Source organism: Scheffersomyces stipitis, chromosome 2 (genome assembly GCF_000209165.1).
Source record: "Scheffersomyces stipitis CBS 6054 chromosome 2, complete sequence".
Classification (NCBI taxonomy): Eukaryota; Fungi; Ascomycota; class Pichiomycetes; order Serinales; family Debaryomycetaceae; genus Scheffersomyces; species Scheffersomyces stipitis.
Window position 1 is genome coordinate 316,854 of NC_009042.1, and position 15,981 is coordinate 332,834.

The following is a 15,981-nucleotide window of genomic DNA, read 5'->3' on the forward strand; positions in this document are numbered from 1 at the left end:
TAGTGTTGTTAAACTTCATTTTTTGTCTGACGAGTTATCACCAATGAAAAATACATGGCTTGATTCAACTTTCTTTGTATCTATCCAATGCAACCAGCACCAAACTAAGAACTGAGGCTGCTTGTCGACACCTAGCCCATCTGGTCAAAAATCTCTGAGATGAAATATTCAAATTGGAGTATTCTACATATCCTTTTATTTGAAATTTGTTACCAAGAATAGTATCTATTGGACAAAGTCTCTGATCCGATTTCATAAAGAGTTGAACCCCTCGATCAGAAGGATAGTGAACTAACTAAATATATTCCGCGCGGTCCTTTTATTATGTAATTATATGACTTGTTCTCCAAGGTTAAGGTGTCAATGCGAAACGTAGTTTTTCATACTCGTGATTTATGGGCTTCAGGTGGTAAGACAACTACTACAAAATTGCAGCCAGATTTTTTTTTAGTTTGAAAAGTAAATAGTTCACTCTAATGTTAACTTTCCTACAAGGGAGTAGTGTCTACATTCTTGTAGGAATTTTTTTTTAATGCATTGAAAATTGTATTCTTTTTGCAAATTAATTATCAGTAGTACTTAAGATATTCAAAACAATTGGTTGTATTTTGCAGTAACGAAAAAGAAGGAATACCTTTAATAGTTAATTCCTGTGTCTCTTACTTGTTATTGGCTAAAAGCACACTTATGATGACTTCCTACTCTGATAATCAATTTACATGGACTATTTATTGAAGTAGAAGAACTTTAGAATGCCTCTTTGTTCAATTCTCAAGAACGTTCAATGGCAGGTGGCACGGCATCTACTGTATTTTGAACCCCGTTTTTATCGAAAGTATCAATACGCTTCTTGACTACGCCTACAAAAGTCTAATTGCGATATCTATTATATCTCTATTACAACGATATGGACTTCTTTGGTCGCTTCTCATAGATGTAGCCTAATATCGCAGCAATAACAAGAAAAGTCAAACCAGAAGTGATTCTAAAGGTCAAGTTGTAACAATCGGAACCCTTGGCGCAAACGAAATCTTTCTCGTGCTCGTCCCAATGAACAGTGTTTACATCATAAACATACCCAAAGACTTTAGTCATTAATGTAAGGCCAAACGTAGTTGCAGTGTACATCGCTCCCCAGATGAAACTAAAATTTTTAATATTAAACAAGTCTGATATAATGGCAGGATAGCTGGTGAAACTAAACCCATACGCGTAACCAATCAAGGCTGATACCACCAGTAAATACAAGTTCACAGTATCTAAATCTGAGAATATTGCATTTATACGAACTGAGCTCAACAAGTGTCCAGCAAGCATCAAGAATAATCCTAAAACTAGAACCCAGTGTCTCTGACTGTTGAGTTTATGAACCAAATAATCTGATTGTGGACCAGACGACAATCTACCAAGAAACGAAGCAATTGCAATAATCGAAACATGCAACGCTTGCAATTTGTTTAATGATAGTATCTCCGATTCGAGTCGTCCAGGTTTATGAGTATAGTAGTAATGAATGGCCTTCAATAAAAACCCTACCGAATAAATATACATCTGGCCCAACCCTTGGACAATCGCAAATATGAAGTAGTGGTACCAGAATACCGGGTGAGAGAACGACTGCTTAAGCGTTAAATGCTTGAGGTCATTATGTTCGGTGGCGTCCTCGATGTTGCTTTTGGATCGTTCTATCTCATACTGTCCAATTGTCTCATATGTTGACAGCTGTTCCGAGAGCAAGGCATCCTGTTCTTCTGCAACAGACTCTTCAACTTCTGCATCGATATGGCCATCAACACGAATAAATATAAAGCCGATAAAGATCAGTAGACCACAGGCAAAAGACAAGAAGCGTAAGAATCGTCCTACATCTCCATGAAAGGTATTTGTGGCAATGTACAGAAAGAGCAAACTGGATATAGCAAATGATGCAATTGTGATGCTCTGAGCTGAGCCCTTGTATAGAGGGAAGCTAATGGTAACTGCCTTGATAGAGCTGAAGTAGCCTGCTACTGAGCCAATTCCCACCAAAAACATAGCCATCAAGAGCTGGATCAAACTACTTTGCGGTCCTCTAGTATACTGAAAATAGAGCCACAAGTAGCCTATTGAAATAGAAAAGCATGATATTAGCATAGGGATTTGAGTGCCGTAGATGTCGGTGACAAACCCACCTAACACCGAACCAAAAGCTGTACCAATAGTAGCACTAATGTTCAAGTTGGCGGCCTGAGAAGAATCGAGCTGACATCTGTCTGCTAGCTGTGTTCCATAAACGGAGTATACGAATAGAGTTCCGCATGATAAAGACACCGGAACCGACGCAACTAGAATCAACCAGTGATTGGTATGGGGGAGAAATCGGTTCACGAACTTTATATTATTGTGGAGCAATTGCATTGTTAGCCAACTGAAACCACTTCAATTAGCAAGAATAATCCTCCACAAGGAGTAGTAGTTCATATCTTATCGTAAGCATCCACACACAATGGAAACTGTTCAAATATCGAGCACGTGATTTGTAGTATATTTTTTGTATGCAAGGTGTGGATTTTGAGTTGATTTCGATTTATTTTTCTCGGCCAATTCGCTAGAGTTTTAGGGTTTAGCTTATACTTTATTAGACAAATACTGTAGTTAGTGGGCAGCGTGCTGCTTCAGAGTGTACCAATAATTGGGTATACATTGTAATTTAAATTATTTATTACAATTGCTGCCAGACTGATCGAGGCGGATTCCCGTTATAGTCTATTGCTGATGTGGTTATGGCCAAATTGCTAAACCACAAGCTCTTCTTGTCTACATGGCTGGATTTCTGTGTTTATAGTTTATCGGATTATACATATAAATCGTAAGCAATTCGAGTGCGGTGTGTCCAAGACCAATCAATAAGCTCTATGCAATTGTTTGTGGAGAGAACATTAGTCGTGAGAATAAAAATAGTAAAATTATAATATGATGCAAAAAAGGAGTGGACGTCGAGCCCTTGATTGTTTGGACACCCCATTCGTGGGGTAAATGGTATCGTTTTGGATCCTGGGATGAAATGAATGAATAGAATGATTGGTAGCTTATACTCCACTCTTTATATGCCACTTCCTAATTTTCAATGGTGAGTCTATGGGTAGATAACTTTTCGTCGAAGAGGTCCTTGCCCTCGGCATGGAACTTCTTGGCCCAGCTTCGGCACAACATACTAGCCTTCATGAACTTTCTTGTCGCATACTTCTTAAAAAACTCGTCGTGTTCTACAGGAGAGATCAAGTACTGGAAGATCATCTCTACACATACCTTCATGTTGTTGACTCTATAGCCTCCGGAGTAGTGGATCAAGTTTCCGTTCCACACTGGCGACTTGCCGAGAATGAGCCTGGCTAAATACATGGCTGAAGCACAGCATAACGATGGTTTATATCCAATAAACTTATAGTCGATTGCAGTGATTTCGAGAAGATATTTGCCCAACGTTCTGGACTGGACGTCATAGTCATCAGCCTTGGATATTCTCCTCAAGAAATTCATTGGGTTTGGGTAGTTGAGGTCAAAATTCAAGACAGTTAGTATGTATTTTTCTGCTTGTAGGATTTCATCCTCTGAGTATGAGCCATCGGTGAAGTAGGCGTAATTTTTTACCGATGGCGAGAACACCTCTTCGTATTTTGCAGCAATGAACAACGACCCCGTAGCCAACAATTGTAACTTGTCTATTTGGACTACTTCCAAAGACATGAATCTATCCATGAGGTTTATGGCCAAAAACAAACTTTCAGGCAACAAACGGAACTTGAGGTGCATCTCTACAAGCCAGTCGACGAGAATGGATCTCATTTTGGGCTTCAAGTGTCTTTGTCTGAACAAGTATTGTGGATCGGGCAACATTCTGCGTTCCAACTCGTAGAAGTAATGCATGATATCGTTGACGTACTCAGAAGCCATCAATGGGTCGTCGAGGTCTTCTTCGTCCAAGTCCTGCCATTCGTAGTCGATGAGCTTGGACTTTTTGTAGCTACCGGTGTTATTAGTGGTACTGTTATTAGAGAGATTAGAGCCACGGAGCTTTTCCACCAAGTTAGTCAGAGACTCAGTAGCCTGTCTTTTCTGGGGAAGACGAGCAGGTACTGCCGTTTTATCTGAAGATTCTGCAACTCCTACGTAGTCTGAAGGTCTGTTTTCGATGTCACTAACGTTGTCATCATTGCCAGCGGTACTAGCTAGCGGATCGTGAATACGTTGTGACTGGTTTTTGAATGCGAGATTTGATGCTGTGGTGATATTACTGTTGACGTTGGTATTGGTTCGAGTTTGCTGCTGCAAGGGAGCGATGTCACCACCTAAGGGACGTCTTCTGAGATTAGCTGGTCTTGTGGTTGTAGAAGTAGAAACTACTCCCATCTGATTGGAGATGTCGCCAAGATACTGTCTGGTATCGACAGAAACGGGCTGTTGTGAATCGTCCAGGGACAAATGTACGGTGCTGACTGTAGGAGCAGCCTTGGATCGGGTGATTCTGTACTCGTTCTCGTTATTGACCGTTTGTGGCATCGTGAGTAGCTACAAATCTATTTGTGGACCTTAAAGATGGTAGTCAAGGAAGAGATGATGAATGAACGAATGAAGGGAAGACGGACTGCGAAGAAGATCAGTAACAGAACAGCAAACTAACGGTGGGAATGGAGACACTGAGTATGACAGTTATATGATATTATACGTGACAGTTGAATGAGCCAGTGAGACTGAGCGTAGTGAGACTGAGACTGAGAGTGGAACAAATACTGGAAGACTGAGAAGAGTCGATGAGACGGAAAGAACAAAGGCGTCAACGAAGAACAGAACAACGATATCCAAAGACGAACTGAACGAACCACAAGAAAGACGGTTCCTCAAAAACGAAAGCTATCCACGACCTCTGGCGATGATTGTTATGTATTTGCCCTTTTGGAACAATAATAGTGCTGATTTTTATTATCCCAGATCCACTGAGTTTCAGCTGTGGAAAAAAAGACTTTTCTTTGTACCGCAAAGCTAGCGAGAAAAACTTGCCGCCACTACTGCTGCTGCTTGGGAGCTGCCAGGGGGAAATCCCCGACAGCACGCTATCACTACAGCACGGTGCTGCTTCCATATAGGGAGGTTTTCACCCTACGCAAGCCTGGTGTTGACGAATTGCTTAATGCGTAGATGGTCGGCGGTACAAAGCCACCGCGGTGCGGCGCGTACATTCCTGTTTGGGTGCAAACGTAAACAGATTGCTGTTCTATTAAATTGGTCTGTTCCACCTCAGGGAGCGATCTCGTATTTTTACTGTAGGCAGAGGACAATATGGAACATATGGAACATATGGAACATATGGAGTAGAGAAATGGCAGAATATGGAAGCTAGAACACACGGCACTACAATTGTCTATGCTAGCGTACAATGACTTCAAGAATTAGATTATATATTTTATGGGCATAATTTCTGAACTAGCAGTATTTTTTGACTTTTCCGTGGTTTTTCCGAAGCGCGTTCTGGCGCCCCAGAACAAAGATCCATCCCAGTTAACCAGACTCCAACCACAAGACAGTCGCTAACTTACACACCTGTTATGCTACAAGCGACACACCGATAGCAGGGTAGAAATACTGGACGGCAAATTTCAACTGTTCGTGTTCTTTGAATTTCGTGGTGTCTGAATTTCATCTAGCCAACATATGTAATTTTATCGCGATGCTTCCAAGCAATCTCTATAATGGCACTATCATTTTCCCTGAACACACTTTACAAGTCGTCTTGCATTTTTCCCAATTATCATTGCTTTCTTTGTCATTAAACCAACCACTGTCTCACGTTATCGCCTTGCTCTATCTCTCATTATCGCACCTTCTCTCCCTCTTTCACCTTCCATGACATTTCCGAATGCTCTGTAGAATTCAAATTTAGTCTTTGTCTACCGCGCGATCTTCCAACAATACACTTCATGTACCACAAACACGCATGCCCCAAATCGTACAGTTGACTGAATCGACGATGTTGTCAATTTCCACGTTAGGGTCGCTACGGCTGCCTCTTCTCTCTTCCTTGCACCTGGCTGCTTTAGGTTGATCCTCCAGTTCTGGACTCTTTTTCTTTGTGACATCGAATGGTTGCTGGTCTTCTAGAACACATACAGTAATAGACATATCCATTAACGTTAAATACTCTTCTAATAACATAATTATAATTACTATGCTAACTCCTAGAACTAATTTATGAATTGTCCCAATCAGGATATCTGACATACAGAAGATTTGGGGTATATGCAATTGTGGTAACACTTGTAGAATATAGTTCTATAGATAAAGTCAATTCCAAATAAGTAAACTACTCTAAATTCCGATCAATAAGCTTTGTAAATAAGGTTACACTCTATACGTTCCGATTATATACAATAGCACCTATAGCCTAACTTCAACACGAGTGATGTTGCGCCAACCTCAATCTTGAATGTAAAATGGATGCGATATGTCTATATACTCCATTGATACTCTCCCATGAGATTAACTGTATCACTTCCTTTGTTCCAGTCCAATTCGGACGACCCTTTGCTTACCAAGCTGCACCTTTTACATGTAGAGTCAACTTCCTTCTTTCCATGACAGCCCTGTGACAGGCTAGAAGGGACACTATCTCTGGAACAGGCGTAACATTTCACTACGAATTCCAGTCCCGGTAATGGCACCTTTGCAGAAGCTTGAAATATTGGCTGATTCAATTCTTCACCTGCACTACTCGGAAGCAGCTCTGCAAGACCCAGGGAGTTCGCTCCAGAAGGTACTGGTTCATTATACTCCACTTGAGTTCGACTCTTGCTCTGACCCTGAATTTGACTCCGTGATGCAGCTTCGACTATCGCCGTATAGAGTCTTTTATTAGATTCCAACGAGTTCAACACTTTCTGAAGGAGGTCATCCCTGTCATTCGTACTTTCGGCAGCATTTGACATCATGAAACTGCCAGAGCCGGCTCTGTCAGTGTTTTTGGATTCTCCCTTAATGCTATCTATTAATTCGTCAAATATCGGCAATGTACTATGCTGCTGGTTCAGATGACCATTCTTTTCTTCTTTACGTTCATGTAAATCGTTCGACTTATTTAGAAGTTCAACTAGACGTTTCTGCAACTTTTCTAATTCTTCTACTGTCACATTGTCAGACTCCTTTGAAGCTTGCTTTACAACAGGAGCTGTTTCAGTTTCTATTTTTTTCTTTTCTGCAATTTCCTTCGTCTCGAGATATAAGTTCTTATACTTTATGAGTTTCTGACGCAACATGTCGTTTTCTCGTTGCAACTGCGAATTGTATTGTGGAACTTGCTGATCTTTCTGCCTACGCAATTGGTCCAATTGCAGCTGCAATTCTGCATTTTCTCGTGATAATCGCTGATTGCGTTGCATTAAATCGGATATTTCTTTATTGGAATACTCATTTTTGGTTCTGAGGGTGTCATTGTCCGATTGTAAAATTCTATTATCGTCCTTAAGTTTGCTCAAAGAGTCGGCCATCGTGTCTACAGAACTCCTTAAGATTCTAAAATACTTCTCATTATCGTTAGGCAAGCTATTGATTATTTTATGGGTCTCTCGTATTATCAACTCAGTCTTGTCATCATCAGGAACAAACAATTCTTTTCTGAAACTGTTTCTTTTATTCGTTTCATTGGCACGAAGAAACTGGTCGATCTTGCCATCAAAACTGTCAAAACTGCTGTCATTATAAGACAAATCCGCATTCTCATACTGCTGACCTTTCTTTTTCTTAACCGGACTATTATTGTTGCTGTTGTTGGCACTTCTTGCCCTGAGTATATGCTCCTGGTAATCGTTTCTTATCTTCTTGGTAGGTGAGAACCTTAAAGGAGAAACTCCTAACTTGAGCGGAGTGGAAACGATCCCGCCGTTACTGGAACGGCGAATTTCAATAGAATCGTCATCAAGAAGTTCGTACAAGTCAGAAAGATCCGGTTTGGATGAAAAATCACCATTTTCGTGATTAAAAGAAAACAAAGAAATGTCGTCCTCATCTCTTGATCGGCTAGAAGAAGCCGCCGAAGCCAGTTTTGATGCATAGCTGTTAAGCAAATGCTGGGTAGAATCTTCTAGAGCAACCATTGCCTCTTTCAATTGGTTCACCAGAACTTCAGATTCGTTGTAAAAAAGGATAAAGAGAATGTAGAAAACTAGAATTGTATTTGTAAACAACGCGGGTGATATTCTTGACTGGTAGCGCTGAATTATTATCGCATCCTCATAGTCAAGAGACATAAAAAGTGAAGAGAGAGAAATGTTAACTTGACTGAAAACCAAAACAAATAACACTACTGTTTGATAATGATACGAAAATTTGAATCCAGTTTTCCTAGGAAATACGAAACCTCCTATGGTAGCAGTTTTTTTGTCCTACTCTGTTCTCTCACAGAGGCAATGTCTCCTTTGACGTAATATGTCGCATGCGACATCTTCAACAGTCATCCCACATGGTAATTTTTTTCAATTCCAAATTCACCATCTCTACAGTTACTTACACACCTATTTATCTTGTCATGTCAGTCGAACAGGAAATCGCCACTCTTGCCAAAGAGCTCAAGGCCAACTTGAAGCAATTCCCCAACTTTCCCTCAGAAGGTATTCTTTTTGAGGATTTCTTGCCTATTTTCACCAAGCCAGACTTGTTCAACAAGTTGGTGAAGGCCTTCAAGTTGCATGTTGGTGACAAAAAGGTCGACTATGTTGTTGGTTTGGAAAGCAGAGGCTTCTTGTTTGGTCCAGCTTTGGCATTGGCCTTGAATGCTGGTTTTGTTCCTGTCAGAAAGCCCGGTAAGTTGCCTGGTCCTACTTACTCTGTTGAATTCCAGAAGGAATACGGTTCTGACAAGTTTGAAATTCAACAAGATGTTTTGCCTGCTGGCTCCAAGGTTTTGGTGGTGGACGACATTTTAGCTACTGGTGGAAGTGCCTTTGCTGCCGGCGAATTGGTGACCAAGAGCGGCGCTGAAATCGTCGAGTACTTGTTCGTCATGGAGTTGGATTTCTTGAAGGGAAGAGACAAGTTAGGCAAGCCTGTGTTCACTTTGTTGAGCGGTCAAGAAGAGAAGCTTAAGTAGACATATACTTCAAGTAGTGTTATTTAATGTATATTAAGTATAGTAATGTACTGTCGTAATGTTAGCAGAATCAATCTGCTAGCCTTGTGTTTTTGCCTTTATATCATCATTTATCCACTCTTAAAAGCAAGGAAGGCGAGATCACCGAGGTAGAAGTAGATGAAATAGCCCTGTTCGTGGGTCACATAGCTGCCAAAGCTTCGCCCCACAATCACATGCCAAGTGGGTCCATATAACTGATCCAATTCTTTCTTGAGATAGGCTGCGATATCCTTTTCAACTTTGTATGATAACGACTGTTCCGCCAACTCAAAGACCTTTGTTTGGATCTCTTCGGGTAGGTCTGAAGCTTTTAGGATGACTGTAGATCGCATGTGTCGTTGATATCATTTCATAACTAATGTCATCTTAAGTATATCTCCTTCTACAACAGATATTCCATTGAACAGTAGTCTTGAAATGTCAATTCTCAAGACACAGAAGCGAATTTGTTAGTATAATGAAACAGTGATTCTCCAAAAGCTAGTAGCCGAGTATACGTACGTGTGTTTTCTGCCTTTTCTGACATTGTATTGCTGTTTTTCAAGAAGTATTCGAGAAGAAAGGTGAACTGCTGATTCGAAAAACAGGCGAGTGTTCGCACTTTCCCCATACTTATACAGTATACAATTTCATAAAATTGGATTTTTCATCTTGAAGAAGAACTGACTACGAAATGCTTAACGGATGAAACAATTGCAGAGGTATCGAATTCTCCTACTCTATACTATTATCCCCTTCAATGTACTCATATATATTTATTATATTCATAGCTACAATTTCTCATATGTAAAGCTGTTAGCCAAAACATCTTCTCTGAATTTATGCGTACCCAAAGCACTGGTGTGGCCCCATGGCTTTTCTTCGTTTTCCCTGTCTATGGCATGGGCAAAACAGGTCAACCAGCCTTCTCTAGAGAACTTCTTGTTAACAGCACTCAAAGTGACTGGATGGATCAAGTGCGTATGCAAGCCTACATTGTCTAAGATGGTTGCGATCTGCAAAATCAACCCTAAGGTAGTGATGTAGCCAGACTCGCCCAAGTCCTGGTGTCTGATGATGGCCTCGCTGACAGCTTCAGCATAGTCCTGGTTTGCGTTCTTGTTTAAAATCAAATCACGAGCAATGATGCCCCCGTAGAATTCAAACGACATCTTGGTGGCCTTCATGTTCTCGTCAGTAGTAGCGATGTCGTGCAACAAGCTGGTGACAAAGACCACTTCCAAGTCCAAGTCCCATTCTGGGAATTGGTCCTTGATGATAGCTCTACTGTACAAAAATACTCTGAGCGAGTGGTTCAATACTTCCTTTGGTAAACGTCTGGTAACATACTCCAACACATACTGAGCTAAAGGAGTCGATGGCAAATCGACATCTGTCTGAGCCGTGGGAGCCGAAGGGTTAGGAACCGCAAGCTTGACGTCTCTGGAAATCTTGACAAAACCGTAGGAAGACATTGCTAAAAATCAGTCAATGAAAGTAGACAAATAGAAGGTTGTTAAATGAGAAGAAATTAACAAAGCTAATTAAATTCACTTATTCTGTCTCCTTGAAATGATTGCAAAATGCAGAATGCAGCAGTAATCATGTGCCTTTAAATAATTTCTGCTGTGCGTACGAAGAGGAGAAGTGCCAAAGCCCGGCTACGACAAGTGAGTCTACAATGAGTCTACGATGAGTCAGGCTGTTTTTCAATTGAATTTACAGAGTGAAACTGGCTTACAAATGAAGTCGTTCTTCTATTAACTAACAAAGTCCAGTCTAGACTGACTGCGCTGAATTTCACAAATAGCCGCGATGACGTATTGGGAAACTCTAGTAGAGGAGTACACTCGTATCCTCCATATTGCATCCCCTCCTCTTGAAGTGTGAGTAAGCCGAGAAGAACTGTCTATGTACTTGTAGGCGACTGGCTTTCAAGGCGTAGAAAAGGAGATTAGCGCAAATGGCGTTTGCCATCGGGAAACGCAATTCCGTTTGATTCGGAAAAATATTGAACCTGTGAAGAGTGGGTGCAAAATATATGCAAGATGGTGAAAATCATCGAAGCCGCAGAAACAGTGGCCCTTTGTTTGAGGGATATTTGACCTATTCCTTTCTTACTGCGGATAATTATCTTACATCCGACCGTTCCGCTACTTGCATTGCTCAACAAATGAAATGAAGATGAAAATCACATCTACTAAGGGCATTCCTACATAATTGGAAAATTCATTTGTAGCAGAGAAGCTCTTAGTCCAGCCTCCAGTTTTCTAGACCAGCCAGTGCCAGTATCCGTAATGCTCCTTATCTTCAAATCTAATGCTTGAAATGTCATCCGGAATCAAGAATATTACTCAGTGTAGTTTATCCAGATTGTCATACAGGTGTGCCTCTATGTGGGTGGGCTGCAAAGCTCAATTTGAATTTCAAAAATGTACAATTCAGGAACTGCTCCAAAATTAGCATCAGAAATAGAACCCTCACTGTACGAGGTTAAACAGCATAGGAAAAAAGTTGACGTTATTTAATTGGAAACTCTCTTCTTATTCATTACTCTCATCTAAGATGTGTACGATCAAGGTGAAGGTGCTGGCAGTCTTTAGAACCGACGATAACCGTTGGAGAAGGTCCTGTGTATTATGGCAAACCGTATCTAGTACTGAAAACGTAATTTGAATGGTAATTTTCAGATTCCAATAGTAGAACTGACTACAATTATGTACAAATGTATCTCTTTCGTCCGTCGCCTTGTTCATTAGACAATAAGAATACGAAATGTCTTTCAGGTGCTCTTTCTTGAACTGTGGGAAAAAATTCACCCGGAAAGACTACCTCGCAAGACACGAGCTTAACCATACAAATGAAAAACCGTATAAATGTGAACAGTGTCAGTTCAGTTTTACCCGGAGTGATCTACTCAATAAACATTTCAAGTCTCAGAGTCACAGAAAACGAAAGCAAGAACTTTTCAAGCTGCTGGAGAAGACAGAGGGCTTAGACAAGCCAGATCAAGATTTTGAAGATATTGAATCCCCCCTGAAAAAACTAAGGTTTCTGACTCGAAATGAGCCTAGTTCTCAGAAGCAGCCTTTAATGACAGTAACATCCTCACCTATCGAAGATCATATCTTTACAGAGTCGAATGATCTCCCACCAGGGTCCTTCAACAACTACTTATGGTTGTTTGACGACTCTCTTGACGTCAGAGATGATAATTTTGTTAGTAAACCATTGAACCATCAAATTGAACCGTCTCTACTGTCAACATCACACATAGTAGAAGAAGAACTGTTTCGTGAGATTGATGGCCAAAGGAGACTTGCTGTATTGGAATTGCTAAATATTCATGAGGTGTCATCCTTGGCACCTGATAGATTTTCTCTTTTCTTAGACTTGTACTGGAGTGAGTTCAATCCCACTTTTCCAATTATACACTATGCAACATTCAATAACAACGAAGCCGATGTATATTTGCTAACTGCTATGATATGCATAGGTATGGCACATTCCCCATTAGAAGCCGAATATGAGCTTTCAATAGTCGTTACAATGCAGTTTAGAAGGCTTATATTTGACGCAGTAGGCGATGATGTGGTTTTGAGATTACCATTGCTTCAATCACTATTACTTCATAACTTCGCCTGCAAGTATTATGGCGATAAGTTACTTTACGAAATGTCCCAACTTTTTCACGGCACTAATATAAACTTTTTAAGATTTACTGGATTTTTCGACGATTTAGTCGAACCAAATATGTCATCTTCTCCAAGTGCAACTTACCACCAGTTGGAGACTGACTGGAAAAAATGGATTCACTACGAGACATGTAAGAGAACAGCATACTTCGCATTTGTTTGTGATTCTCAACATGCCACATTATTCAAACACCAAGTTCTTTCGGCGTTCAGCTTGCAAATAGATTTACCCAGCACCGATGCTGTATGGAATGCGAGCAATCCTATTACCTTTTCTGAAATGTATAGATTACAACCTAGAGGACTTTCCTATCAACATAAGGTAGTCCTAAATTTACAGAGTGGCCAGACGTTATCAGCTCCAGGTCCATCAATGCCTTCAGTTAAAGCGGAGGGCAATTGGCCCGAATTTTTGTGGAGTTTGAGATCTATGATGATGCCATACAAGGAGAGCCAAAAAGAATACTCTTTAGATTGTTACTCCCAGTTTTCTCGAAGTATTTTACTACATGGAATTATATCTATTTGTTGGGATATGAGATGGAGGGGATTATTTGACTTGGGTATCGTTTCAAAAAAGAAATTGAGCGACCTTTCTGGCAAACTATTGAGAGCTTTCTATAACTGGAAAGGTTATCTTGATTTGCATATTTCAAGTGCAAACGAGCGAGCTCTTGGAAAAAACGTAGACCTGGAACCTTCCGTTGGATTAAACGATTACGGCCTATCTCCAGCATTCTGGTCAAACTTAAGTTCCTACCAATTAGGGTTAATTTCTCTTTTTGCAGATACAGCATCGATTGTGAAGTACGCTACAGAACTTAAAAACAGTAGACGGGCAGGCGTATCACGTAATAAGATTCATATTGAATCATGGGCAAGGTCACCAAATGGTGATCAATCAATAAGAGAAGCAGCTAGGTTTATCAGAATTATTTCTAATGCTGAGAATGAGCACATTATTTCTATACCACATATTCCATGGACCCTATTTATTTCATGCTTAGTAATATGGTGCTATGAAACTAATCGAGATTGTTTAAATGGGCTAACAAGTAGAGATCACATCGAGTTATCCTACGCAAAATATTATAATCCTTCCGTTTCATACTTTGACGAGCAGGCAGTTAAGCACGATACACTTGAGTATATTAGCCTTGCAATTGATAACGAAGCAGATGATGTTGAAACCTCTGGAAACTTTTGGAAAAGGCAAAAGTTGATGATTGCTGTCATATCATATGGGCTAATATATTTCAAAAAATTCAGATGGAAATATACTACTGAGTATTCTACAACTTTGAGAAGTATATTAGATAGCTACAGCTTTTGAATATAAATCGCTTTAGCTAATTAAACAGAGTTCTTCTCAACATTAATTTCTTGAATTAATTCCACATCCTTAGATTGATTGGACTGGCGGTCACTCTCGTTTTCAGCTGGTGTAATGCCCATCTTGAGACATTCTTCGTTAGTAAAGGTGTGGAAGTAATCAACGGAATCAAGTGCATGTATAGCCTTGGAAGGAAAAATGTAATTCAAAGCGATATTCAAGAAGAAAGCAATACAGAATCCAAAGATACAGTTACCATAGTAGTAGTGAAGTATTCCCTGGTTAATTGAAATATTTGGGTTTGCCATATGAATCAAACCTGGAAGACCAGGTGTGGCAACAACAATGAATATGAAGAAACTCTTCAAGTTGAATCCATTCCAGTACCAGTAGATTGAATCCACTTCATTAGAATACAAATCGCTTAGCTTAAGTTTTCTCTTCCTGATTATCCAGAATTCCGACATAATAATAGCAATAATTGGTGACATGAATACTGAGAATGACGACATAACTACCACAAATCTCGAAGACGTGTTGTAGAATAACCATGGTTGAACTACCCAAGATAATAGGGAAGTAAGCACAGCTCCTCGTTTAATGTTTATGTATTTAGGGCACAATCCAGACATATCCATACCACCTGCAATACCATTGGACAATAAGTTAAGGGCTAATTGGGAGGAGAGGAAACATAAAGACGCAAAGAATGCGGCTACTCTTGACCTAGAACTGTAGTCAGCAATAATCCATTGTTCAACGATCATATGTGGCATCCAAAGAGCCTGACCGTATATCTCAGATGTAGCTGATGCAGAAAGCAAGCCAAAAAGAGGCATAACAGTTCCAAATGTCATTATAGCACCAAAAGTACCAGGTACACAACTTGACTTTCTCTTGGAGTATCTAGTGAAATCAGACATGTTGGTTATGCCAGAAGATAAAGATCCATACCATGAAGTGATACCATATATCCATGCCCAAGCATGAGCTGACTTGGAGGAGAAGTTACTTTGTGCATTCAACAATGGCCCAGCACCTCCATTATGGCCAATCGACCATGCAAAAACCGAGATCATTGCAACAAATACTGCCACCGAAGAGACGTGAAGAAACATACTAAGTTTTTCAGGTCTGATAAGAAGCATTGGAATCGATATAAGTTGGAAAAGGAGGAATGAAATCAAATCTCTAGTCGTCAAATGCACAGATAACGGGAGCGTATTTTCCATATGTAAATACGAATAGGACCAGGAACTGAATATGATACCTAAACATTGACCTCCAAGCCATGCCTGTGAACCATACCATACAATGCTCAAGATTGTTCTAATTGCTACTCCAAAGTAACTGCCTCTGATACCAAATACAAGTCTTTGACAGACAGTGTAACCGACATGAAAGTAGTAACCTGGACCACCGTTCAACACAGACAATGTACTGATGATAGTATTACCAACAATAATAACACCAATAGATTCCTTAACGTTTAAGCCCAACGAAAGCAAGGATGCACCTGACGACCAAGTTGAAATACTACACTCTGAAACAGTCCAGAAACTAAAGTAACTGGCGTAGTTCCAGAGCCTTCTCAGAGGAGTCATAGGTATCAAATCATGGTTTTGTAGATTGTCTACTTCTTGACCACCGTCCTTTGGTTTTACTTCAAGTTTTTGCAAGAAACTCATATTGTATTATATTAGGTTAATATGTTTGGATTAATGGTGTACAATACATGTCTAATGAGATCATTCTACTTCTATTTAACTGATTTTAGTTAAACACTCCCTATTATTTACAATCTCTTATCTTGCTAC

General features: G+C 40.1%; 8 protein-coding genes across 8 annotated transcripts; 2 read left to right on the forward strand and 6 right to left on the reverse strand. All coding sequences in view use genetic code 12, as the record gives it.

Moving 5' to 3' along the window:
• Nucleotides 1-897: 897 nt before the first annotated feature.
• PICST_34825 (hypothetical permease) lies at nt 898-2,397 on the reverse strand (the record flags this gene model as incomplete). Its single annotated transcript, XM_001382787.1, has 2 exons — nt 898-1,672; nt 1,763-2,397. 2 exons carry the CDS (start codon nt 2,395-2,397, stop codon nt 898-900), a joined length of 1,410 nt encoding a protein of 469 aa, XP_001382824.2.
• A 417-nt stretch (nt 2,398-2,814) lies between these two features.
• CLB2 (G2/mitotic-specific cyclin) lies at nt 2,815-4,539 on the reverse strand (the record flags this gene model as incomplete). Its single annotated transcript, XM_001382788.1, has 2 exons — nt 2,815-4,233; nt 4,282-4,539. 2 exons carry the CDS (start codon nt 4,537-4,539, stop codon nt 3,097-3,099), a joined length of 1,395 nt encoding a protein of 464 aa, XP_001382825.2.
• Nucleotides 4,540-5,096: 557 nt separating this feature from the next.
• Nucleotides 5,097-6,189, reverse strand: PICST_29459 (predicted protein; the record flags this gene model as incomplete). The annotated part of the gene is made up of 4 exons (XM_001382789.1): nt 5,097-5,298; nt 5,574-5,577; nt 5,601-5,666; nt 5,988-6,189. The coding sequence occupies 4 exons, from the start codon at nt 6,187-6,189 to the stop codon at nt 5,097-5,099; spliced, it is 474 nt and encodes a 157-aa protein (XP_001382826.2).
• A 2,299-nt stretch (nt 6,190-8,488) lies between these two features.
• APT1 (adenine phosphoribosyltransferase) lies at nt 8,489-9,115 on the forward strand (the record flags this gene model as incomplete). Its single annotated transcript, XM_001382256.1, has 2 exons — nt 8,489-8,491; nt 8,570-9,115. 2 exons carry the CDS (start codon nt 8,489-8,491, stop codon nt 9,113-9,115), a joined length of 549 nt encoding a protein of 182 aa, XP_001382293.1.
• Nucleotides 9,116-9,225: 110 nt separating this feature from the next.
• PICST_54635 (predicted protein) lies at nt 9,226-9,489 on the reverse strand (the record flags this gene model as incomplete). The annotated part of the gene is made up of 1 exon (XM_001382790.1): nt 9,226-9,489. The coding sequence occupies one exon, from the start codon at nt 9,487-9,489 to the stop codon at nt 9,226-9,228; it is 264 nt and encodes an 87-aa protein (XP_001382827.1).
• Nucleotides 9,490-9,894: 405 nt separating this feature from the next.
• On the reverse strand, nt 9,895-10,634 carry PICST_87356 (cyanamide hydratase). The gene has a single exon (XM_001382791.1). The coding sequence runs from the start codon at nt 10,609-10,611 to the stop codon at nt 9,928-9,930; it is 684 nt and encodes a 227-aa protein (XP_001382828.1). The 5' UTR covers nt 10,612-10,634; the 3' UTR covers nt 9,895-9,927.
• A 1,277-nt stretch (nt 10,635-11,911) lies between these two features.
• PICST_29464 (C2H2 zinc finger protein) lies at nt 11,912-14,049 on the forward strand (the record flags this gene model as incomplete). Its single annotated transcript, XM_001382257.1, has 1 exon — nt 11,912-14,049. A coding segment is annotated over one exon (2,138 nt), but the record flags the coding sequence as incomplete, so codon positions are not given.
• Nucleotides 14,050-14,184: 135 nt separating this feature from the next.
• On the reverse strand, nt 14,185-15,852 carry THI7 (Thiamine Metabolism; the record flags this gene model as incomplete). The annotated part of the gene is made up of 1 exon (XM_001382792.1): nt 14,185-15,852. The coding sequence occupies one exon, from the start codon at nt 15,850-15,852 to the stop codon at nt 14,185-14,187; it is 1,668 nt and encodes a 555-aa protein (XP_001382829.2).
• Between the last annotated feature and the right edge of the window lie 129 nt (nt 15,853-15,981).